The sequence below is a fragment of the Salvelinus alpinus genome, chromosome 11, assembly GCF_045679555.1.
Source record: "Salvelinus alpinus chromosome 11, SLU_Salpinus.1, whole genome shotgun sequence".
Taxonomy (NCBI): domain Eukaryota; kingdom Metazoa; phylum Chordata; class Actinopteri; order Salmoniformes; family Salmonidae; genus Salvelinus; species Salvelinus alpinus.
The window spans coordinates 44,430,040-44,455,001 of NC_092096.1; the positions used below are offsets into that span (position 1 = coordinate 44,430,040).

Consider the following 24,962-nt stretch of genomic DNA (forward strand, 5'->3'; position numbering starts at 1 on the left):
TTTCTATGTCAGACTGTGGCTTTTTGGGGCTTCCAGTGGGTTTATACTGGGATTATGTCCAAAACGTCCCAACCGCCTGCCAATGTGGAGCGAGCATCACGTGGGATCTCAAAGTTACTCCTACCGAACTACAGATCTAGGATTAGAGCTGTGATGATACCAATGATACCCATGGCAAACAGGAAGTAGACAGTGTGCTATAGCTTGGAAAATAAATACATGTGATTCTGGATGACAACATAATGATGTTTGCTTTCAACATTAGGGCTGTTTTCCTAGATAAGTTAAATCCACTTTGTTTTGTTTCCTTGTCACGATACAAACGAGTATCGCGATATACTGGTATCGTCCCTGCCCTATCTAGGATCAGATGACATTATCTTCAATCCCTACCTCAACCATTAGGCGCATTAAACAAGATATAACCCTTTATCAGTTGAGAGGAGCAACCTACTCTACACTCCGTCAAATATGGCTGCCGTCTTCTTGTAAGCAAGGAGTGGAAGTAGCATTAGCTTCACGACGGGCGTCCTCAGACACACTGATCAAGGCGTTTAAAGACGACCATCCCCAGCTGTCAATCACTCAGCATTACAGAGTAAAGCAATCAGACCATTAAGTGAGTCTCTCATTAAGGACAGCGAGGAAGTCAACATCACTAGAGGTAAAACAAGAGGTCGAGTGTGTCGACAAGTCGATGATCCCGCGGGCTGAGTGATCGGCGTCGCTTTCACTGCGGGGATGGAATTGGGCCGCGGTGGTAGAGTGCCAGCTGAAATCCCCCCACTGATGGATTTAAAGCAACAGAAGCGGGAGAGAGAGAGAGAGGGAGTGGAGAAAGACAGAGGATTTAGAGCATTAGCCAGGTAATGTACTGTATATGAAATTGCTTTTTTCTGCGTCGATCGCACACACACCTGAGCACACACGCACACATTAGATTAGTCATCGAAGGTGGGCAATCTTTCTTGCGGCAGGATTGGGATTGTTAGGCGGAGAAGGTATTGTGCCTGGGAGAGGCTCCTCTGCAGTTTGTTTATTTGTTGTTGACATGTTTCCCTGGGCAGAAGCAGTGCTCAGTCATAGCCGGGCGAGGAAGAGAAAGGCAGTCCGGATTGATTAGGGGGGATGAGGGTGTGTGTGTGTGTGTGTGTGTGTGTGTGTGTGTGTGTGTGTGTGTGTGTGTGTGTGTGTGTGTGTGTGTGTGTGTGTGTGTGTGTGTGTGTGTGTGTGTGTGTGTGTGTGTGTGTGTGTGTGTGTGTGTGTGTGTGTGTGTGTGTGTGTGTGTGTGTGTGTGTGTGTGTGTGTGTGTGTGCTTGGAAGTGCTGAACGTGTCATGATCAAAATGTCTTGTTGAATAGCCCCCCTTCCCTACCCCTAGACACATACTGTACAAGTAGAACACTTGCACGCACATACCATACACAATTCCACACACACACACAGGCACAATTGCTAACACACACCAATACACATACACACACACAGAACCTCATCGTTCCCCGTTACCAGTCCCCGCTGAGCGGTGGCTAAGTTTATTTTGCAAATTTATGCTGACATTTGAGAGTACAGCGCCGGGGTGCATTAATTATCATACTGTACTGTATAATACGATTCTCTCAAGTGAGCCCTATTAAAATCAAACACACTTCCCCTCATTGTTAGGGCCCCTACTTTGTCCACACATTATCATGTACCAAGATAAGACCCAAGTGCAGACTGTGTGAAGTAACAATGTTTATTGTAACAATTGGGGCAGGCACACGACAGGTCAAGGCAGGCAGGAATCGATAATCCAGTCATGGCCAAGGTACAGGACGGCAGGCAGGCTCAGGGACAGAGACAGGCAGTGGTCAGGCGGGCGGGTACTGGGTCAGGACAGGCAAAGGTCAAAAACCAGGAGGATGAGAAAAGAGAAATTGGAAAAAACAGGAGCTGAGACACAAAATGCTGGAAGGCTTGAACAAACAAGACGAACTGGCAACAGACAGACAGAAAACACAGGTATAAGTACACAGGGGATAATAGGGAAGATGGGCGACACCTGGAGGGGGGTGGAGACAATCACAAAGACAGGTGAAACAGATCAGGGCGTGACACACATACAGTATTTGCACTGCAAGGCTCCCCTTACTCTGAAAAACAAAGGCGATCTCTGTAACAGTGTAAGAGACCCAGGGATCTGTCATTCTGACTGTAAAGTAGTCTTGTTTTTTTGTGGGGGAGGGGTGTTGCAAGTGTGCTGATCAAAATGTTTAGTTCCAATACTCCCTTTAATACACACACGTGTAGACTAATAGGAACACCGACACACCAACACTAAGGCTGTTGCGGTGACCGCATTACCGTCACACTGTTTAGTCACGGTAATTAGGCTTCTCCAAGCTCTGATGCTGCTGCTGGTCATTAGTAGCCTACCAAACTTGCTAACTGCCTGGTACTCAGCACTCTATTGTCCCTCTAATCACTCTGACATCAATGCAAATGTGATCGAAAATCGAATCAAACACTTGATGAGAGCCCATGAGCTCATGTTGCGCAATATTTCTATAGGCTATGCAGTTGAGTGAGAAAACAGAGTGATGGCCTCTATTAAAAAGAGGAGGATCCCATCAGCTTTCTATAGGCTATGCAATTGAGTGAGAAAACAGAGTAATGGCCTCTATTAAAAAGAGGAGGATCCCATCATTTTTGACCTTTGCCTGTCCTGACCCAGTACCCGCCCGCCTGACCATAGGCTAGGCCTACTATATGTATATATTTATTTTTCCTAATATTAAGCATATTGCTTCTCTTAACAACAGGAGTATAGCCTACCTGGCTGGCATGAAAATGAACCATGGGAAAAGCGTCCTCCATTCGCTATTTAAGTGCATAGATGACATGTATTTTTTTTCCCGCTGCCCCTGTTTTGAGACAGGTGCATGATAATGGTCCATTCTAAATCAAAACAAATTTCACACATATTTTATTTTGTATATGTAAAGACAAGATGAAATCAAGAATAGTCTGATGGGTGACAATATTAGCCTATCACTTGTGAATTATATATTATCACTTCTGAATGATGCCCAGCATAAAGCAAAAGCAATGCCTTTTTTTGCTACTTTTTCGAATCATCATCAATCACCCCTCATGTAGCCTAGCCCATTTTTGGCCGATACCGATATCCGATATTTTCCTTGCCAAAAAAAACGATACCGATAACCAATATTTAAAATTTTTGCAGCCTTTTAAGCATTCTAGTACAGTTAAATAGTTAAGACACACACATGGACGCAGCGGTCTAAGGCACTACATCTCAGTGCAAGAGGCGTCACTACAGTCTCTGGTTTGAATCCATGCTGTATCCCATTCGGCCGTGATTGGGAGTCCCATAGGGTGGCGCATAATTGGCCCAGCGTTGTCCGGGTTTGGCCGGGGTAGGCCGTCATTGTAAATAAGAATTTGTTCTTAACTGACTTGCCTAGTTAAATAAAGTATAGTTAAATAATACACACACACACCACACTGATCAAAAAGTTATTTTGTTGGCATTTACGTATATGTCCCCATTACCAGTAAAACCTAATCAAAACCAATTTTTTTCAGTTACTTGCTGTGCTGTTTCGTTGTTCATTTGTTCAGTCGTTTCATTCTCAACCAAGAATTCTATGGAACGCCGTTTGGGTCTTTGCATGTCAAAAAAGATACACGTCAAATAACACTATGATTAATGGTGGTCGGACCCATCTATGTGAAGCTAGCCACAATAAGGATTAGCCACAATAGTGGACTTTGCGGTTAGCCTTCAAAATAAAATTATGTAATTGACAGTGATACAAATGCATACAAATAGTAGAATTATGCTATAATTGAATAGATCATGCTAAACGAGTTTGGAATGTTGTTATATAAAATCAACATTGATCCCCAATCCTTAGGTAAAGCTGTACAGTGCAATATGATTGTCAATACACACAATAGGATGACTGGGGAGGTGATTCCACACAGTCACAGTCCCACGATAAGAGCTACAACGTTAATATTTGCGTAAACTCTTCACAATATTGTTCTGTTGTTGTCACCGAGTAGACTGATAACCCATTTCATTGCTTCACATTCCAACCTTGTTTAACATTATCTAGTCTAAATATGGCATGATTCCACCAATTGTAACCCTCTGCATCACTTTCAAAGAGGTACTTTTATATTGAAGGTAAACTGCAAATTCCACTATTATGATTAATCCTTATTGTGCCTAGCTTCACAACACATAACCCGGTCAGGTCGAGCCTCACTAGCCAGATGAAGCTAGCTGGCTGCTTATAACGTTAGCTTTGGGCAACAGGGTTAAGTAGCTGGCTAGCTATTTATTTTCATGAACTGAAGTTCAATTTCAATAGGCGAACAACAAGTGGCTACCTAGCTAATACTTACTCACAAGGATTCCTAAATCATTGCTAAGAATAGTGAAAGTGACTGCAGTTTCTACTGGTCAATGTTTTCAGTCTGGTTGTATTGGTGCTAGCTAGGTACCAAGCTAAAGCTAGCTACCCCAGAAGTTGCGGTTGAACAAATAATGCTTTATTACCAACGAGGTATTGTAAACACATCGTTCGTGGACGGTGTTTGCTTGTTTGCAGACATTTCTGTACAGCTTTGACAGTGCTACTGATAGTAGTGTTGGTGCTTGGCTTGCACGTGCAAATTCAGAACACACAACAATCTATAATAGAACTGTTATTTGACGTGTCAAATGAAAAGCTTATTTAACGCGTCAAATAGTGTTATTGTCAAATAGTGTTATTTGACGTGTATCTTTTTTGACACGCAAAGACCCGAACGGCATTCCATAGTATGTCGTGTGACTAATAGCAGTGATGCTATTACTGTGTAACTCCGGTAGGGCAACATCTGAACAATAGCGCTGCTCCATCCACACAGCAGACATTGTGGGCTAGGTTAGGAATTCTGTGTTTCAGGTGTAGTGAAAAGTGTTACGTGACATAAATTACGTCATGTACCTACGCTATATAGGTATGCACGTCCGCTTTGACATCGGTTTTTCACATCGGCGTTAAACTAGACATCGGGCCGATACCGATGTTGGCATCTTTAGCTAATATCGTTCGATTTCGATATGTTCACCAATATATCGTGCATCCCTAATGACAACTAAAGTGACTAAAATAACTTCTTAAAGCACATTAATCTGCTTTACAACGGGTGTAGACCCTAACTGGCATACATAAGCAGCGCGTGAGTTTCAAGTTTTGGGAAGATCATTTTCACCATAAAAATGCATTGATAATGGTGTTTCCGCACTAATGGAACATTCGCACTTTTAGTATACTACCATGTGCGCATTACTGCGCTTATAATGTGAACAAATAGCCTAATAGTTTATCAACATTTGAAGCTAAACGTTCTGATCTGTTGCGTCTTCCTCATTGTGTAAAAAAGCCCCCGACTATGTTTGTAATGTTTATTTCTAGCACAGAATAGAATAGGTCAACTGTTGTGCTATGGGGGACAGTAGATTGACAGAGGCTAGTGCTTTTGCTGTTCGTTAGGCCTACTCATCTTGTTGGCTGACAAAGTAAATGTGGACAGTTCTTCCAATATCTTCAATATGCACCTGTGAGAAAGACCTGATCACGTGATAGATAGCCACGCAGCACTCACGGAGATGGGAATTATAATTATTATATTCAGCCCAAGGGCACAATGGACACTGGCCGCAAAAAGACACTGATTTTTTTAGCGTTACACAAAGGGGATGCCGCCGTGAAATTCGAGACATTATCAAGTGCTTGTCAAATTGTGAATGATAGACTGTGTACAGCTTGCGCAAACTTTTTTCAAATCATCATTAGTCGCATCATGCAGCCTTAGAATGTATTAAAAATCTAAACATGTAGCCCAACATTTGTAGAACAACTAAAGTTACATAAATAACTCTAAATGAAGCATATAGGAGAACCTATTTCTTTGTTAACCACTCAACACAGAATAGCTGCATGTTTGCACTTCCTCAAATCGTTTGGAGAAAATATCCTCTCTATTTTATTCAGCTTTGTTCAATTGTATTCTTCATACTATAAAATAATATAAAATAATGCCACGGGATTCTAAGCAAATCTTGTCTGCTAAATGAACTAGTTTAGCCCACAGCCATATGGCATAGCCAGATCAGGACCTAATATAAGGACAACTCAGAGTATGCTATTCTGTTCTTCTGAAATACATTTTCTTCATATCATGTTTCTTTAGACCTGTCTAAAATATATAATTGATTTATTGTGAAGGTGTAGGATTTAATACATAGATTTATTAGACTTTTTTAAATGTAGATGTTACTGAGGTCTGCATCAGTGGCTTGTAGGCTATGAGAGGAAGACAGGAGATGCTAAATGTGTTCATGTTAATTAACAGTCAATTACCATGAGACAAGCAGTTATTTGCTTGACAATCACCGTCTGACAAAATGTTGTGACGGCCACAGCCCTAACTGACACACGCACACACATACACACACGAACGGTTGAGTCCGAGCGTTATCTCCAAGCGTCTGTCAGATTCACTCCACAGCAAAGAGACTCTCCCTCTTTCTCCTTCTCCCTCTTTCTCCTTCCCCCTCTATCCTTCTCTCTCTTGATCTCTCTCTCTGTTCCTGGTAGAACAGTCCACTGGCTCTCCAACACGCACGCACGCACGCACGCACGCACGCACGCACGCACACACACACACACACACACACACAAAGGCCATCCGCAAGCAGCCCTGTTAGAAAGTTTCACATCCAGTGGGCATAAACAAATGAATTCACCCCAAGACTCTTTTCCCCTCAGACCGAGGGATGGTGAAGAAGAGAGGAAAGCGAGCGAGGGACAGAGGGGAATAAGGCAAGCACTCGCAGCCCCAGAAAATTGTCACCGCAGGGCATGTTTTGGAAAAGAGCAAGAGGGAACATCTTTTTGTGTTTGCTTGGCAGGCTGGCTGGCTGGTTGACTGACTGGTTGGCTGACTGGTTGAATGACTGACTGGCTGGCTAACTGGCTGGCTGTTTGTCTCACAGAAGAGAGAGTTCTGATTGAGGGCTGGGTTGGAGCAAATAAGTGCCTCACCTGAGTCTCCTCAAACATATTGGCTGATTTCTTCTGGTTAATAAGACACCTGCACACAGGCACACACACACACACAAAATAGTTTTATAATGGGTGTGTGTAGAGTGTGTGTGTGTGTGTGTAGAGTGTGTGTGTGTGGGTGTGGGTGTGTAGAGTGTGTGTGTGTGTGTGTGTAGAGTGTGTGTGAGTGTGTGTGTGTGTGTAGAGTGAGTGTGTAGAGTGTGTGTGGAGTGCCTGTGTGGAGTGCCTGTGTGTAGAGTGTGTGTAGAGTGTATGCGTAGAGTGTGTAGAGAATGTGTAGAGTGCCTGTGTGTGTGTGGGTGTGCAGTGTGTGTGTGTGTGTGTAGAGTGTGTAGAGTGTGTAGAGTGTGTGGGTGTGTAGAGTGTGTGGGTGTGTAGAGTGTGTGTGTGTGTGGGTGTGTAGAGTGTGGACGTGTTTAACTATTCTTGTGGGGACCAGAAGTCCTTACAAGAATAGTAAACGAACAAAAAGTTGACCAGCTGGGGACATTTTGTTAGTGCCCACAAGGTCAAATGCTATTTCTAGGGGGTTTAGGGTTAAGGTTAGAATTAGTGTTAGGGTTAGAATTAAGTTAAATATTAAGGTTAGGAGCTAGGGTTAGGTTTAGGGTTAGGATAAAGTTTAGGTTTTTGGGTTAGGGTTAGGGTAAGAGTACGGGTTAGGATTAGGGTTAGGTTTAGGATTAGGGTTAGGGGTTAGGGAAAATAGGATTTTGAATGGGACTGAATTGTATGTCCCCACAAGGTTAGCTGTACAAGACTGTGTGTGTGTGTGTGTGTGTGTGTGTGTGTGTGTGTGTGTGTGTGTGTGTGTGTGTGTGTGTGTGTGTGTGTGTGTGTGTGTGTGTGTGTGTAGAGTGTGTGTGTGTAGAGTGTGTGTGTGTAGTGTGCTAGCCGGGCTGACTCTGTCTGTCTAATGTTTCGGGGGTGTGTGTGTCTAATAATATCATCTGAACTGCCTGGATGGAAAATCCATTGACTGTGACATCTGACGACACCAGGCTGGCGACCCACTATGGGACCTAGAGTCATGCCTTTCCCCTTCCTGAAGGCCCTAATGAGGACATGGGGGTAAAGGTTAACCATGAAAGGGTCACGTCAAAGTAGACAGTGTTTGCCAGCCACTTGAGTCAAGCCCCCATAGCTGGTTTATTGTCTATTAGGATAGGTTGTGTTTCCTTTGAGGTTGTAATGTGTGTGTGTGCGGGGGGGGGGGGGGGGTATTTTATCTGTGTGTGTGTGTGGAGGGTATTTTATCTGTGGGTGGGGGTGGGGGGATTTTAACTGTGTGTGTGTGTGGGGAGGGTATTTTATCTGTGTATGTGTGTGTGGGGGGGTATTTTATCTGTGTGTGTGTGTGTGTGTGTGGGGGGGGGGGGGTATTTTAACTGTATGTGGGGGGGGGGGGGGTATTTTAACTGTATGTGGGGGGGGATATTTTAACTGGGCAGGGGGGTATTTTAACTGTGTGGGTGTGTGGGGGGTAGGGTTGCACATTTTGGGGAATATTCAGAGGTGGAACCTTCTGTGGGAATTAACAGGAATATATGGGAATGAAATGAAATATATGCAAATTAATATTAATACCATTTAAATGTAGATGTTTTTTGCCCTATCATATGGAGACATAAACATAAACCTTTTACCTTATCATAAGTAGACATAATTGCAAATTATTAAATCCTTCCAATAGAAATTTAAAAAACGATTTAGTTACGAATTGAACTTTAATTAAATGAGTTGACTCTTCACATGGGATTATTTCACTGAACAACAAAAGAAAGGGAATATTGAATGATCCCCAATGATCCATCGCATCTTTCAAAAATGTTTTCAACATACATCTGTAAAATGATAGTCTAGAAACTAAAGCTTTGGTTGTCTTCCTCTCAGGCTTCCATTTCTTCTCCCTGGACCTCCTCAATGTCCACCTCTTGAACATCAGACTCTGAGGCCTCATCTTCACATCAAATCAAATTTTATTGATCACATACACATGGTTAGCAGATGTTAATGCGAGTGTAGTGAAATGCTTGTGCTTCTAGTTCCGACCATGCAGTAATATCTAACAAGTAATCAAACATTTCCATCTTCACTGTCACTTTCCAACCTTGTTGAGCATGGCTCAAAGTCAGGCTCAAAAAGCCTCACATTTGCCCGGATGGCCACCGATTTTTCAACCCTTGTATTGGTCAGCCTGTTGTGTGCTTTGGTGTGTGTGTTCCCAAACAAGGACCAGTGGCGCTCTGAGGCAGCTGATGTTGGTGGGATTTGTAAGTCGCTCTGGATAAGAGCGTCTGCTAAATGACTTAAATGTAAAAAATGTAAATTTGGAGGATGATGGAGGTAACAGGGGAAAGAGCCTCAGATCCACAAAGTCCCTTCCACCAGGTGGCTGATGAGATAGGTTGGCACGACTGCCATATTGCATCTCCATCCAGAAGCCCTTGCTTGGAAGTGTACTTCACCAGACTGCCAAGAACCTTGCCCTAATCCAGGCCAAGATGGTGAGACACGGTAGTGATGACACCATAGGCCTTGTTGATCTCTGCCCCAGATAGGATGCTCTTGCCAGCGTACTTGGGGTTCAACATGTACGCTGCGGTGTGTATGGGCTTCAGGCAGACGTCTTCATGCTTTTTGATGTATTTCAGAACTGCAGTTTCCTCTGCTTGGAGCAACAGTGAAGTGGGCAGGGCAGTACGGATTTCTTCTCTTACATCTGCAAGCAGAATCTGAACATCAGACAGATTGGGTTTGTCTCCCTCAATCTGTGCAATGGCTACTGCTATAGATTTCAAGAGTTTCAGGCTGCTTACCACTCTCTCCCAAAATACATCATCCAGGACGATCCTCTTGATGGGGCTGTCCATATCGGCAGACTGTGATATGGCCATTTCTTGGAGAGACTCCTTCCGCTTCAGGAGACTGTCAAACATGATGCCAACACCACCCCAACGGGTGTTGCTGGGCAGCTTCAATGTGGTGCTCTTATTCTTCTCACTTTGCTTGGTGAGGTAGATTGCTGCTATAACTTGATAACCCTTCACATACCTAACCATTTCCTTGGCTCTCTTGTAGAGTGTATCCATTGTTTTCAGTGCCATGATGTCCTTGAGGAGCAGATTCAATGCAAGAGCTGCACAGCCAATGGGTGTGATGTGAGGGTAGGACTCCTCCACTTTAGACCAAGCAGCCTTCATGTTCGCAGCATTGTCTGTCACCAGTGCGAATACCTTCTGTGTTCCAAGGTCATTGATGACTGCCTTCAGCTCATCTGCAGTATAGAGACCGGTGTGTCTGTTGTCCCTTGTGTCTGTGCCCTTGTAGAATATTGGTTGAGGGGTGGAGATGATGTAGTTAATTATTCCTTGCCCAAAAACATTCACCCACCCATCAGAGATGATTGCAATACAGTCTGCTTTCTCTATAATTTGCTTGACCTTCACTTGAACTCTGTTGAACTCTGCATCCAGCAAATTAGTAGATAAAGCATGCCTGGTTGCAGGGATGTATGCTGGGCAAATCTCTTCCAATACACATTGCCTGTGAGCATCAGAGGTGAACCAGTTGCATACACAGCTCGAGCAGGACATTCATCAGCATTTCTCTTACGTTCCTCCATTGAGTCAACAAAAACTTCTGATTCCAGGAGGACCATGAGCTGTTGCTATCGATAAGGTGTCTGATTCATCATTTTCACCTCAAATACAAGTAGAGGGACTTTTGTGTGTGGGGGTGTATTTGAACTGTGTGTGGGGGGGGTGTATTTTAACTGTGTGTGTGTGTGTGTGTGTGTGTGTGTGTGTGTGTGTGTGTGTGTGTGCGTGTGCGTGTGAGAGAGAGAGAGGGGGTGTATTTTATCTGTGTGTGTGGGGGGGTGTATTTTATCTGTGTGTGTGTGTGGGGGGGGGGGGGTGTATTTTAACTGTGTGTGTGTGTGTGTGTGTGTGTGTGTGTGTGAGGGTATTTTATCTCTGTGTGTGTGTGGGGGGGGGGTGTATTTTATCTGTGTGGGTGAGGGTGTATTTTATCTGTGGGGGGGGGGGGGGGGTTTATCTGTGTGTGTGTGTGTGTGGGTGGGGGTGTATTTTATCTGTGTGTGTGTGTGTGTGTGTGGGGGAGGGGGGGTATTTATCTGTGTGTGTGGTATTTTATCTGTGTGTGTGTGGGTGGGGGTGTATTTCATCTGTGTGTGTGGGGGGGGTGTATTTTATCTGTGTGGGTGGGGGTGTATTTTATCTGTGTGTGGGTGGGGGGGGGGGGGGGGGTATTTTATCTGTGTGTGTTGGGGGGGTGTATTTTATCTGTGTGGGTGGGGGTGTATTTTATCTGTGTGTTCTATCTGTGTATTCTATCTGTGTGTGTGTGGGTGAGGGTGTATTTTATCTGTGTGTGTTTGGGGTGGGGGTGCATTTTATCTGTGTATGTGTGTGTGGGAGGGGTGTATTTTATCTGTGTATGTGTGGGGGGGGGGGTGTATTCTATCTGTGTGTGTGTGGGTGAGGGTGTATTTTATCTGTGTGTGTTTGGGGTGGGGGTGCATTTTATCTGTGTATGTGTGTGTGGGAGGGGTGTATTTTATCTGTGTATGTGTGGGGGGGGGGGGTGTATTCTATCTGTGTGTGTGTGGGTGAGGGTGTATTTTATCTGTGTGTGTGTGGGGTGGGGGTGCATTTTATCTGTGTATGTGTGTGTGGGAGGGGTGTATTTTATCTGTGTGTGTGTGGGTGAGGGTGTATTTTATCTGTGTGTGTGTGTGGGGGGGGGTGTATTCTATCTGTGTGGGTGAGGGTGTATTTTATCTGTGTGTGTGTGGGGTGGGGGTGCATTTTATCTGTGTATGTGTGTGTGGGAGGGGTGTATTTTATCTGTGTATGTGTGTGTGGGAGGGGTGTATTTTATCTGTGTATGTGTGTGTGGGAGGGGTGTATTTTATCTGTGTATGTGTGTGTGGGAGGGGTGTATTTTTATCTGTGTGTGGGGGGGGGGTGTATTTTATCTGTGTGTATGGGGGGGTGTATTTTATCTGTGTGTGTGTGTGTGTGTGTGTGTTGTTCTAAGAGTGAGACTAAGGAGTAAAGTTGTCAGGCTGCACTAAATAGACACTGACACTTCCTCCAGCTATACCAATAGCTAGTGTGTGTGGTGTGTGAGCCCGAGCACGCACATGTGAGTGAGACAACTCAGAAAAATAGGGTTCCATTTGCATGTGATAAATGGCTAGCCGCTGCACTTCCATAGACTTCCTGTGTGTGTATCTGTGTGTGTGTCTGTCTGTGTGTGTGTCTGTTGGTGGTTGCGTGGCTATTTTTAGTGCGAAGGGGTAATCTCTACTAAGAGCCTTTCAGGACCACTTCTGTTTAACCTGGCCGGAAATGCTTAAATGCCCCCCCCTCACCCACATATACACAGAAACCCAAACAGCAAGCCAAACCTTCCTGTATTATTTAATACTGTATTCTTTCAAGTGGGTGGGTGTAAGAACACTGGATTCCCGGAATGCTATTTATACACACACACACTTATGCAATGGGCACGGAGCGAGAGAGAGATGGAAAGAGGGAGAGAGAGAAATAGGGGTAGAGAGAGAGAGGGAGAAAGTGAGAGACATATGGAAAGAGAGAAGGGCAGAGAAAGAGAAAGAGAGAGAGAAATAGGGTCAGAGAGGGACAGAGAGATAGTGAAAGAAGCAGGGGTAGAGAGGGACCGAGATATAGTGAGAGAAGTAGGGGTAGAGAGGGACAGAGAGATAGTGAGAGAAGTAGGGGTAGAGAGGGACAGAGAGATAGTGAGAGAAGTAGGGGTAGAGAGGGACAGAGAGATAGTGAGAGAAGTAGGGGTAGAGAGGGACAGAGAGATAGTGAGAGAAGTAGGGGTAGAGAGGGACAGAGAGATAGTGGGAGAAGTAGGGGTAGAGAGGGACAGAGAGATAGTGGGAGAAGTAGGGGTAGAGAGGGACAGAGAGATAGTGAGAGAAGTAGGGGTAGAGAGGGACAGAGAGATAGTGAGAGAAGTAGGGGTAGAGAGGGACAGAGAGATAGTGAGAGAAGTAGGGGTAGAGAGGGACAGAGAGATAGTGAGAGAAGTAGGGGTAGAGAGGGACAGAGAGATAGTGAGAGAAGTAGGGGTAGAGAGGGACAGAGAGATAGTGAGAGAAGTAGGGGTAGAGAGGGACAGAGAGATAGTGAGAGAAGTAGGGGTAGAGAGGGACAGAGAGATAGTGAGAGAAGTAGGGGTAGAGAGGGACAGAGAGATAGTGAGAGAAGTAGGGGTAGAGAGGGACAGAGAGATAGTGAGAGAAGTAGGGGTAGAGAGGGACAGAGAGATAGTGAGAGAAGTAGGGGTAGAGAGGGACAGAGAGATATTGAGAGAAGTAGGGGTAGAGAGGGACAGAGAGATAGTGAGAGAAGTAGGGGTAGAGAGGGACAGAGAGATAGTGAGAGAAGTAGGGGTAGAGAGGGACAGAGAGATAGTGAGAGAAGTAGGGGTAGAGAGGGACAGAGAGATAGTGAGAGAAGTAGGGGTAGAGAGGGACAGAGAGATAGTGAGAGAAGTAGGGGTAGAGAGGGACAGACAGATAGTGGGAGAAGTAGGGGTAGAGAGGGACAGAGAGATAGTGAGAGAAGTAGGGGTAGAGAGGTACAGAGAGATAGTGAGAGAAGTAGGGGTAGAGAGGGACAGAGAGATAGTGAGAGAAGTAGGGGTAGAGAGGGACAGAGAGATAGTGAGAGAAGTAGGGGTAGAGAGGGACAGAGAGATAGTGAGAGAAGTAGGGGTAGAGAGGGACAGAGAGATAGTGAGAGAAGTAGGGGTAGAGAGGGACAGAGAGATAGTGAGAGAAGTAGGGGTAGAGAGGGACAGAGAGATAGTGAGAGAAGTAGGGGTAGAGAGGGACAGAGAGATAGTGAGAGAAGTAGGGGTAGAGAGGGACAGAGAGATAGTGAGAGAAGTAGGGGTAGAGAGGGACAGAGAGATAGTGAGAGAAGTAGGGGTAGAGAGGGACAGAGAGATAGTGAGAGAAGTAGGGGTAGAGAGGGACAGAGAGATAGTGAGAGAAGTAGGGGTAGAGAGGGACAGAGAGATAGTGAGAGAAGTAGGGGGTAGAGAGGGACAGAGAGATAGTGAGAGAAGTAGGGGGTAGAGAGTGTCAGAGAGATAGTGAGAGAAGTAGGGGTAGAGAGGGACAGAGAGATAGTGAGAGAAGTAGGGGTAGAGAGGGACAGAGAGATAGTGAGAGAAGTAGGGGTAGAGAGGGACAGAGAGATAGTGAGAGCCAGTGAACAAAAGAAAGAAGCCGAGAGGGAGACCTTCAATCCATTGGTTCAGTGATTAGATGTGAAGCGCTATCAGTCCTGTGTGATCCTCCACTTCCACTCTCCAGGAGAGGCATATCGATCAGAGGTGTGCAGCACTCCCCAGACCAGCTCAGCCACCTCTAACTGAAGCTAGCATTTCTGCACTAGCGCTTATCACTAGCCTATAGCCAGCCCCTTGGCCCCTACTCCATAGAATAGGATGTCTTTGTCTGCACTGGAAATATACAATTGGCTTTCTAGACCAGTTTGTCTGTTCGTTCTCTTACAAAGTAGCTGGTCTTGCGTGTTGTTTTGCAGTGTCTCCTCTTCAAACTCTGTCCCAAACCTGGTCATTCCAGAATTACATTCAGATCAATAGAGCAATGCTAACCTTAGAGCATGCATATGGTTCCAACTTGTGTTTTTCTATAATTGAACGTTTGGTCTCAGACAGGGCCTTAAATAGTTGAAGAAGCTCTTGAAGTAACTCCTTACGCTTGAGAGAGTGGGATGACTCACATGGCTTGACAATCAGCACCACTGACAGACAGTAGGCTAGGGAGAAAGCTGTGGCACGGACATTCTCATGGTGTGTGTGTGTGTGTGTGTGTGTGAGTAGTTTGTCTGCCTGTGTGTGTGTGTGTGTGTGTGTGTGTGTGTGTGTGTGTGTGTGTGTGTGTGTGTGTGTGTGTGTGTGTGTGTGTGTGTGTGTGTGTGTGTGTGTGTGTGTGTTAATAGGAGATTAGCGTGTTCATTCTCACCGGCAGGAAGAACACACATTTGTTATGAAACTGTGTAATAACACATTCAGGGAATAAAGTGTTTGTCCTCTGTGAGTGCTGTTGACCTGATTATCTAGCTGTCTCGAACAATCGACTCTTTCCAGGAGAATCCGTTTTCCCAAAAAGTGCTAGCTCCAAATTCCTCCATCCCAGCTCCATTGCTCACAAAGTCCAGGCACGGACCAGGGTTACCTGCTGCAGCACCCCGACCTGAAACGAGGGAGGGGGGGGGGGGGAACAAAGCCACACCCATGCTCAGAAGTCAAGGTAAAAGATAATGCGTTTATTTAGTAATCAGCAAATAGCTTTAATGCAGTAGGTAAGTGCTGAGGTCTGTAAGCTTGATAAGATCATTTGCTTTCAGGTGTTATCTCCCCTCTGTATTGTACTCCGCGTAGAGTGTAAATTGAATAGGGTGACCTTTTGCCGCATAATCAAATTGACTGCATTTTCCAAAAAGATTTCTGTGGTTTCAATTACCATACATTTGTGATGTTGGGTCCATACTCTCCCCAACAAGCATACACATGACGCACACCCAAGCATACATAGAAACACACACACACACACACACACACACACACAAGCATACATAGAAACACACACACACACACACACACACACACATTAGGCGCAGAAGTGTGCTTCCCTGCATAACAATATTTTCCTGTTTGCATCCCAGTACACAACACTACTGTGTGATACAGTATCTGTCCACCCCATCCTTGCTCTCTCCTTGCTCTCTCCATCCTCCTCTGATAATACTGTGACAAATGAAAAGGCCTGCAGCCGTTGATGAGCTTGGCAGGGTCTGAAAGGTCAGGAGAGGGAGGGATGGATGGAGGGATGGAGGGGGGCAGCGGATGTTATCCTTGGCCGTTCTGTGAGAAAAGGAGAGGCTTTGACCATTCTGCTCTCTCTCCTTGCAAATGTAGCAACAACCCCCCCCCCCCCCCCAATTTGTGATGGTTTTGTTTGTTACACGCACGGCTGACGGTAACGGTTACCGACGTGGGCGGAGGAAACGTGACAATGTCCGTTTAACTGGGTTGATGTCAGAGCAGCCCCTCCTCCACCCGTCTCTCTCTCCTTCTACTCACCATCTACGCGCCGACACGTACCAAGGGATGCTTAGCACTGCAGATTCATAGCTGCCTACTAAAGCAAACAGCTATTTGCATTATTATGAGAAAAAAGTCCGGAAAATATTCCCTAACTCACTCCCTGTATATCCAGTGGGATTTTTGATAAAAGCAACGCACTCGTGTCAGAATTCCCATTCCACCTAAGTAGGAACGCCAGCTCCTTCATTTCTTGCGTCGACCTGGCTAATACAGAAACAAATAACCCCCAGGCGACCACAGGGAAGAGCATTCAAACACTGTTATGGTGTATAATTACATTGGAGTAAAACAAACCAAAAAACACCATCTGTTGGAAAGAGGGGTAAAAAACGACAGCAGTTCTGCGTTAGGCCTTAGATATAGATTCTCCTGCTCACACTGTTAATATAAACCCCCCTCGGGTTTGGCTTCAGCTGTCTGGTGATCGCAGGGCTCTCCTGAGCCCGTAACACTTGTGACTAAAAGCCTCTCCTTAGACTAGTGATTCTAGTACCCGGAGAGTTTCAGTTGTCGTCAGCAGCAGTGGTGGTGGGCGGACAAGTCCTCCTGGAGGGGAGGGGAGTTTGCTTTAAGCCTTCTGTTCCCCCTTGCTGGTGGTGTATCACCGTCCTTCCCTTCGTTTGTTGGTGTCCGACAGTCCATTCTCGTTCGAGAACTAGCTGTTGTGTTTGTGTGTTTCTGTCATGGGTACACCTGCTTAGAGAATCCTGACCAAGGATTACATTTTATTTCATGCCTGCTGATGATGTTGTTGTGGTGGTGGTGTATTTTTTGCTGACTCTCTCCTGACTTTTGACCCCCGAGGTACAACAGTACTGTACAACATGCAAGGATGAAGTCTAAAAATGGCCATAGGGCGAGGTGGCGTCAGCAGATTTCCGAGACCTGGGCTTGTTTTACGTCAGGATTTCGGTCAGGAATTGTGGCAGGAGTGCTGGAACTGTCGGTCAAAGACTGTCCGTCAACTTTTTACAAAGCAGAGTAGAGTTTCTTGGAAATACGTCTAGGTTTCTCTCAGAATCAGAGCGAGTTGTCAGGTTTGACGGTCTTCGACAGAGAATTGGTCACCGGAGGATTTTCTCCCTCTCTTCCTCCCTCTCTGTCTCTCTCTCTCTCTCTGTTCTCATCTGATAGCACTCTAACGGTCTAAATGGTTCCCAGGAGACACATCAGCGCTCCCTCGCTCGAACACTTCTCCCTCACATAGTCCGAGGCTTCATTGACATGTCGAATGTAGTTTCCACTGTAGAATATTCACACTGGTTCTCAATGGGAGTGACATCTGACAGAGATATCCTGTCTTTGACGTCACTCCTTGATGTGATGCAACTGAGAAACCGCGTGTGGGCCAAAAGTTCTGGTTTGGATCAAACGGTCAATGGTTATTGTACTACTGCAGGATCTCTAGTAGTACATTCCTAGGAGCTTAGGCAGGTGTGGAGATGAGTCCTGTTGTTCATCAGGGTTGAGTATTGGTCTGCACGACCCACAGTGCTGCTGTTGACCACTCTTATCTGTGTTCAGAGAGTATCGGTCTGGATGACCCACCTTGCTGCTGTTGACCACTCTTGTCTGTGTTCAGAGAGTATCGGTCTGGATGACCCACCTTGCTGCTGTTGACCACTCTTGTCTGTGTTCAGAGAGTATCGGTCTGGATGACCCACCTTGCTGCTATTGACCACTCTTGTCTGTGTTCAGAGAGTATCGGTCTGGATGACCCACCTTGCTGCTGTTGACCACTCTTATCTGTGTTCAGAGAGTATCGGTCTGGATGACCCACCTTGCTGCTATTGACCACTCTTGTCTGTGTTCAGAGAGTATCGGTCTGGATGACCCACCTTGCTGCTGTTGACCACTCTTGTCTGTGTTCAGAGAGTATCGGTCTGGATGACCCACCTTGCTGCTATTGACCACTCTTGTCTGTGTTCAGAGAGGAACCCAGACACCTCAAGGAATTACACGTTTACTGCTGGGTAAATGGGCTGTGTGTGTGTGCGCGCGCTTGTGTGTGTGTGTGCGCGTGCGTGCATGTATTTGTGTGTGCGTGGAGCAGGGGCGATAGTCTTGTCTTGGCTCACGACCATTTGAAGGTGTTGACCAATGCCACGCAGTGAGCCTTATGTCCAAAGCAAGCAGAACCCGGTCTCTTCTAGCCTGAAGGATCGTTTGCTTGGAAAATGGGCTTTGAATAATCCAACGCACTGTTGACTCCCATAGCCAGATGGTCAAAGGAGACCAGCCTTCAACTCTGGCATGGCCTTGATCAATTTGACACTTTTAACATGTAGTTTTATGTTTCGAAGAACTGAGATGAACAGTGCAGCCAGTCACACACATAGACATAGACACAACACAGACACATGTACACACACACCCGATCTATACAGCACAGTATTGTATTGTGTCAGTCCTATAGGTTACAATGTTCTTCTCTCTCACTCCCAGATAATGAGTGCTAAATGACTGGCCGTCTCTGGTGGCTGCATGATATGTCTATGCTCTGCATCATGCTGCACCTCTACTCCCCCCTTCCCTCCCTCTTCTCCCCACTCTCCCCCTTCCCTTCCCTCCCCCTCTCCCCTTCCCTCCCTCTTCTCCCCCCCTCTCCCCCTTCCCTTCCCTCCCCCCTTCCCTCCCTTCTCTCCCCCCTCTCCCCCTCTCCCCTTCCCTCCCTCTTCTCCCCCTTCCCTTCCCTCCCCCTTCCCTCCCTTCTCTCCCCCCTCTCCCCCTCTCCCTTCCCTCCCCCCTTCCCTCCCTTCTCTCCCCCTTCCCTTCCCTCCCCCCTTCCCTCCCTTCCCTCCCTTCTCTCCCCACTCTCCCCCTCTCCCCTTCCCTCCCTTCTCTCCCCCTTCCCTTCCCTCCTCCCTTCTCTCCCCACTCTCCCCCTCTCCCCTTCCCTCCCCCCTCTCCCCCTTCCCTTCGCCCCTCTCCTGCCATATGTTGCGCCTGTGTGACCAGCCGTCGTGTCAGCTCCACTAACGCCTCAGCGGTGGCTGACTTTGATTCATGTTCTCTGAAATCTGGGGCAATAATACAGAATACATTATTTGTTTATGAAATCTAAATAAAATGTAATACCGCGTTGAGGCGACCCCCCCCCCCCTGTTTCTGATTGTGCTATGATTAGGTCTGGCTACTCGTTTAATATCGTCCGAGGGAATGCCTTTGAAATTGTGAGTGTGAGACAAATATACACTGAGTGTACAAAACATTAGGAACACCTTCCTAATATTGAGTTGCTCCACTCCCCCCTCAGAACAGCCGGCGCATGGACTCTACAAGGTGTCAAAAGCGTTCCACAGGGATGCTGGCCCATGTTCCCTCCAATGCTTCCCACAGTTGTGTCAAGTTGGCTGGGTGTCCTTTGGTTAGTGTACCATTCTTGATACACACAGGAAACTGTTGAGCTTGAAAAACCCAGCAGCGTTGCAGTTCTTGACACAAACCAGTGTGCCTGGCACCTACTACCATACCCTGTTCAAAGGCACTTAAATATTTTGTCTTGCCCATTCACCCTCTGAATGGCACACATTACACAATCCATGTCTCAATTGTCTCAAGACTTAAAAATCCTTCTTTAACCTGTCTCCTCCCCTTCATGTACACTGATTTAAGTGGATTTAACAGGAGACATCAATAAGGGATCATAGCTTTCACCTGGTCAGTCCATGTCATGGAAAGAGCAGGTGTTCCTAATGTTTGGTACGCAGTGCATCTTTAGACGAAGTAACACAATTCAATTGTCAAGGCATGGATTTAACCCCGATCAATTCGCAGGCCAATTTATTAAGAAATGTTTTCTGTCTGAGTAGACTGGTCTCTTTTTTTTTATTTCTCCCTGTATTTGCGGAGCGAGTCTAAGCCATACTTTCAGAACCAGATGACTCATTTAGAATGCAAGGGGTTTTCTTCTTCTCCCCGAGTGGCAGTTGTAACAGTTTCTGTCTCTCGTTGTAAGATCACAGCAGTGTATGAGATGAACCCATGTCTTATTAAACGGTCAGGTTTGTAATTGCAGAAACATTGAATAGTGTTTTTTTGATTCCCGTCCTTCAAAAATGTAAAGATGCATTGCCGATGCCTACTTGAAATGTGATCCCTGGGACATTGCTCAGAGGCTACAAATCTTCAAGAAGCAATTCGTTGTTTTAATTTGGATTTCAAAAGTCAGAGTTCAAAAGTCTGTATTTACAACAAAAAAAAACACATCCCGTTATCAGGGGCATGAATTATATCTCTGGAACACAATGGCTCGGCGGAACTCAGTCAAAGAGTTAAAAGCAAGGACGGTTTCAAAGACAGCCCGTCTGATAACAAAGACCCTCACCTGATAATGAACGACTGCTGTGCTGCTTTTTTATCTCCAAAGTGAGAGGCAGAGGGATACGCGGGTAGGAGGGAGGGGGGAGAAAGATGGAACGGCCCTACCAGGCGCCTGCCATCATGCTTTATGGCTAATTGAAACGCTTGGAGTAAAACAGCCATGAATGGCACCCTTTAGAATTGAAGCGGGTTAATATATCGTGATCCTACATTTAGTCTTGGATGGTTAATATCTCTTTAATTGGGTGAGGTCCATTAACCGGGATGGGAGAGATGGTGCTCCCACCGAGGCCTTTTCCTTTGCCACCCTTTTCAGTCTCTAAACAGCCACTGTGATAATCGATGAATGTGGACGAGGCCGTCATTGGGTTGCCAGGTTAGCTCTGACGTCCTCCTCCTTTGGGGTTGCATAGCTTTTGGGTGGTGACGAGTCAAGAGGTAGTGGATTGACTTTGGTCTAGTGAAGTGGCGTGAGGATAGTCTTAAGCTGGCGTGGCAAAGCTGGGCTTTGCTGGACAGGGGCTCTCTCAAGAGGAGAAGCACTTACTCAGGTCTCTTCTTTTTCCACAGCCCCTGAAAATCCTCTGACTGGCCTGGGACTCTCACCGGCCGGAGCTTTAGCAAGGCCTGCAGCATGACCGTTACGACTTGAGCTTTTACAAGTGTCCCTTTCACTGCATTACAGTCCTCTAGACTTTAGTAAGAGTTTTTCAAACTCTTTTTTTCAAACAGCCGACCTGGGTTCAAATACTATTTCAAATGTCTCAAATACTTTCACATACATTCAAAGTAACTATTCAGATATCTTTTATTTGAAAAGACAAATAGTTTAATATTTTCATGTGTTTGGAAATACACTTGGAAAGTATTTGAAAATACTAAAATACACGGACTCAAATACACTCCCATGCATTTAACCCAGGTATTTGAAAGTAATATTTGAAATAAATGTTTGAAAATACTCTCAAAAACTATTTGGCACACCATTTGCTTTTACAAATAACAATTGAAGTACTCAAATAAAAGTACTTGTTTTGGGCTGTGTATTCTCAAATACTCAAATACACAGATTTGTTTTGTTGAAATACCAGATGCTTGAATACACATGTATTTGAACCCAGGTATGGATTTGCCACGGTCGCGTATTATCCAGAGTGAAACATGAAAAATTCCTGGGACCACTCCCTGCCGATGAAGCTCGGTGGCGTGGTGAAATTTTACTGGCACTAGGCAAGATGGTGGTCTTGATTTCGCTGCCAAAACGTCTGCATAGATAGACTGGGAAAAGTGTGACCCTAGCCTTCCGTGAAAAGTTGTTCAAGTTTAACCCAAACAGATGGTTCTCCATTAAAGCCTCGTTTTGAGATCATCTGAAATGATCCCAGTTACAATTTTCCAGCTGAGGAGCAAGTGTTAGGTTCTAAGAAAAGTCTCTGTCTGTATCAACTGTTATTACCCACCCGCTTAGCGCTCGGCTAATAAAGTGGGATGTCTGAAAACTGTGAACGACAACATAGGTTCCGGCACAGTGGATTGAAGCTCTTTGCAAGTAATTAAACAGCATGGTACCTCATCGAGAGCAATTTCCTGCAAACCATTTACTGCCAGTGCTGGCGTGGCCCCAGTCACCGTTTTGTTATCTCTGTGAAATATGTCACTTTTATGTTGTTAGAGGATGAATATTGTATGAAAGAACATTGGATTCACATTCTCCTCCCTGTCAGATGGCTAACACAAATGCTTAGGCTATCTGTGTCATCTAAGCAAGAAAAGGGAGGGAGAAAAATGACATGTCCACTATCTCGGAAACTCCAAAGCTTCTCCTGTCTAGAGCTATCCACGGCGGTGTGTAATCGTAGGAAACTCAGAGGGGTTGAATGGGAGCAAGCGGCCTGGAGTAATTGTCTGCATGTGGGAGCCAAGCATGAGGAGGCCAGCGGCGCTATCTTTAGGGATGGTTCCCCTTTGGCGCGATGATCGCCGCACGCTATCGGCGAGCGATGTTAATCCTGCCATGTGGTATAAAAGGATTTGTTTTTATTCTTATTGGCGACTCGCTGTTTAACTTTTTCCCGGTTCCCCTGGGTTTTGGTCCTGGAACTTCCAGTGCCTGTTGTCTCCCCCCTCCATAATCCTCTGTCTCTCTCACCTCCCCTGTCGATGCTAGGCAGCCCACATCTCTGCCTCTCCGTCTCGTTTGCTCCCTCTCTCATTATGTCACCCCTTTAAGTGGGAAACAGCTGCAGCAAACTCACAACATCCCCTCCCCCCGCACATGCTTCTCGACGAACGTCAGTTCTCTTTTCCCGACACTCAAAAATATCAGATTAATTTAGCATTAGCAGGCGGTAATTCGCCTTATCGGGAGGATGTCTTGCAAACATCTTGTCGACAAGTCGATCGTTCCCTTTTCTGAGGGGAGAGTTGGGGGATTGAGGCGACTCAACTTCCCTCCCCCCTAGATACTTTGCTGTGTGTCAGCCTTGTTAATGGATTTCTTGGGGGAGTATTATTTTTGGTCCAGTAAGCTGCATGCTTAAAAAATGAGTGACAGGGCTGACTCTCATGCACACAGAGAGAGAATGTTGTTTTTAAAAAGATAGGACTGCTGAAAAGAGCCGCTCTGCTGCAAAACTCTCCTACTCTATGAACAATAGAAGCGTGTAAACACCCACCCTCCCAACCCCCTCTGCAAAGAGAAGACGTATTGCTCAAGCAACTTCTCCAAACTAAAATGTCCTATTTCTCCCTCCCGCTCTCTCTTTCCCTCCCGCTCTCTCTTTCCATCTCTCTCCCTCCCTTTCTCTCTCTTCTCTTCCCCTCCCAAGAAGATAGATGAGGAAAATGAGGCCAATTTGCTGGCAGTGCTTACAGAAACCCTGGACAGCATCCCAGTGGACGAGGACGGATTGCCTTCGTTCGAGGCCCTGGCAGATGGGGACGTGACCAATGCCAGTGACCAGAGCTGTCCCTCCACCCCCGACGGCTCGCCGCGCACCCCCGAACCAGAGGAACCCTCCCTGGTAAGACTCTGTACCACCACCTCTCTTTTATCCCTACCTCCACCACAACCACCACCCAATTCCCCACCGTCCACGGCCATAAACCCTCATCCCCCAGCACAGACCCTTCGCTCCAGCCCCTTTCCTGGGGCCACCGCCAACACCAGATAAGGCACTGCGAGCGAAGCAGGCCAGTGACCAAAAGCGTCTGTGTGCCTTGCATGCCCCCCCCCTTGCATGTCTGTGTTCCTTGCAGGTCCCCCCCTCGTGCATGTCTGTGTGCTGAGCTGACCATGATGCAGATGCCTGGATGAAAGAGAAAATCTAATGCCTCAGTGTTCGCTGTGAGGTGTTAATTACATTGTGGCGTACGAGCAGCGCCAATGTAATGAAACATGCACAGCGGTGGGTCTGTTATGGTCGACATTATGCCACGGGGCCTTGAAATCAAGCTAGGGATGAAAAATGAAATCCATCTCACCTCATATAACGACAGTGGCATAATTTATTCGATTAGGCCTTTCCTGAGGGGGCTTTATCTGCAATGTTGTTTATTTTGTTGAGTCATAGTCCGTGTATTTAATGCCACCCCTCCCCATTGTTTTGTGAATCGCACTAGTAAAGCACAGCCATTGTGTTCCCCAAAACACCTGCCATGGAAAGACAGGTTTCCTCTTTGACTTGTCCTTTTAGCACGGTAAACAACGAGGTAAAAGGCCTGTATTGATAGGCGGCAATGCGTTTGTCTTCATACCCTTTCTGTGTTTCTGTACACTGAGATGAATCAAACATCCTCAGTCACACATTTACAAAAGCATTGACTATCTCTCTCTGATTGTTTAATTGAGTGAAATTATGACATTTCAGAGGCAGCGTTTGGGTGAACTCTAACTCTGTTCACCCCTTTTTTCTCTATTCGTTCCTCTTCCTCCCCTTTCTTCCCTGTTCTGTTTGGGTCTTTTGCAGCTGAAGAAGCTCCTTCTGGCGCCCGCGAACTCCCAGCTCAGCTATAATCAATACATAGGTGACAAGGCACAAAACCATGCAGCCAGCAACCACCGCATCAGACCACCAGCTGCTGTTGTCAAGGTAGCTACCCAGTCGCGCCATTGGTTCACTTCAAATGCACCGCTTCCGTGGGCCACTCCATGTTTGTTTACCATCTCAGTTCTTCTTTTTGTATTTTTTAGCCTTGGAAGATGTTAAACTTCTGTTCCACTGTACCCTCCTGGGGGCCATCTCGTAATGAAAACAGCCTGATGGCCTGTTCGGCTTTCCAGGCGAGGCATCAGGACTGTTGTCT

The 24,962-nt window shown here is 46.0% G+C and overlaps 1 protein-coding gene across 8 annotated transcripts in view; it reads left to right on the forward strand.

The window, feature by feature from the left end:
- The window catches only part of LOC139534239 (peroxisome proliferator-activated receptor gamma coactivator 1-alpha-like), a 417,675-nt gene that overhangs the window by 365,774 nt on the left and 26,939 nt on the right, over positions 1–24,962 (forward strand). For 6 of the 8 annotated variants that reach the window (XM_071333188.1, XM_071333189.1, XM_071333194.1 and 3 more), the window contains exons 3-4: positions 23,486–23,680; positions 24,626–24,748. In XM_071333188.1, coding sequence (XP_071189289.1) covers positions 23,486–23,680; positions 24,626–24,748 — 318 coding nt within the window. The remainder of the gene's footprint in view (positions 1–23,485; positions 23,681–24,625; positions 24,749–24,962) is intronic. The other 2 variants (XM_071333190.1, XM_071333195.1) reach the window with 1 other exon arrangement.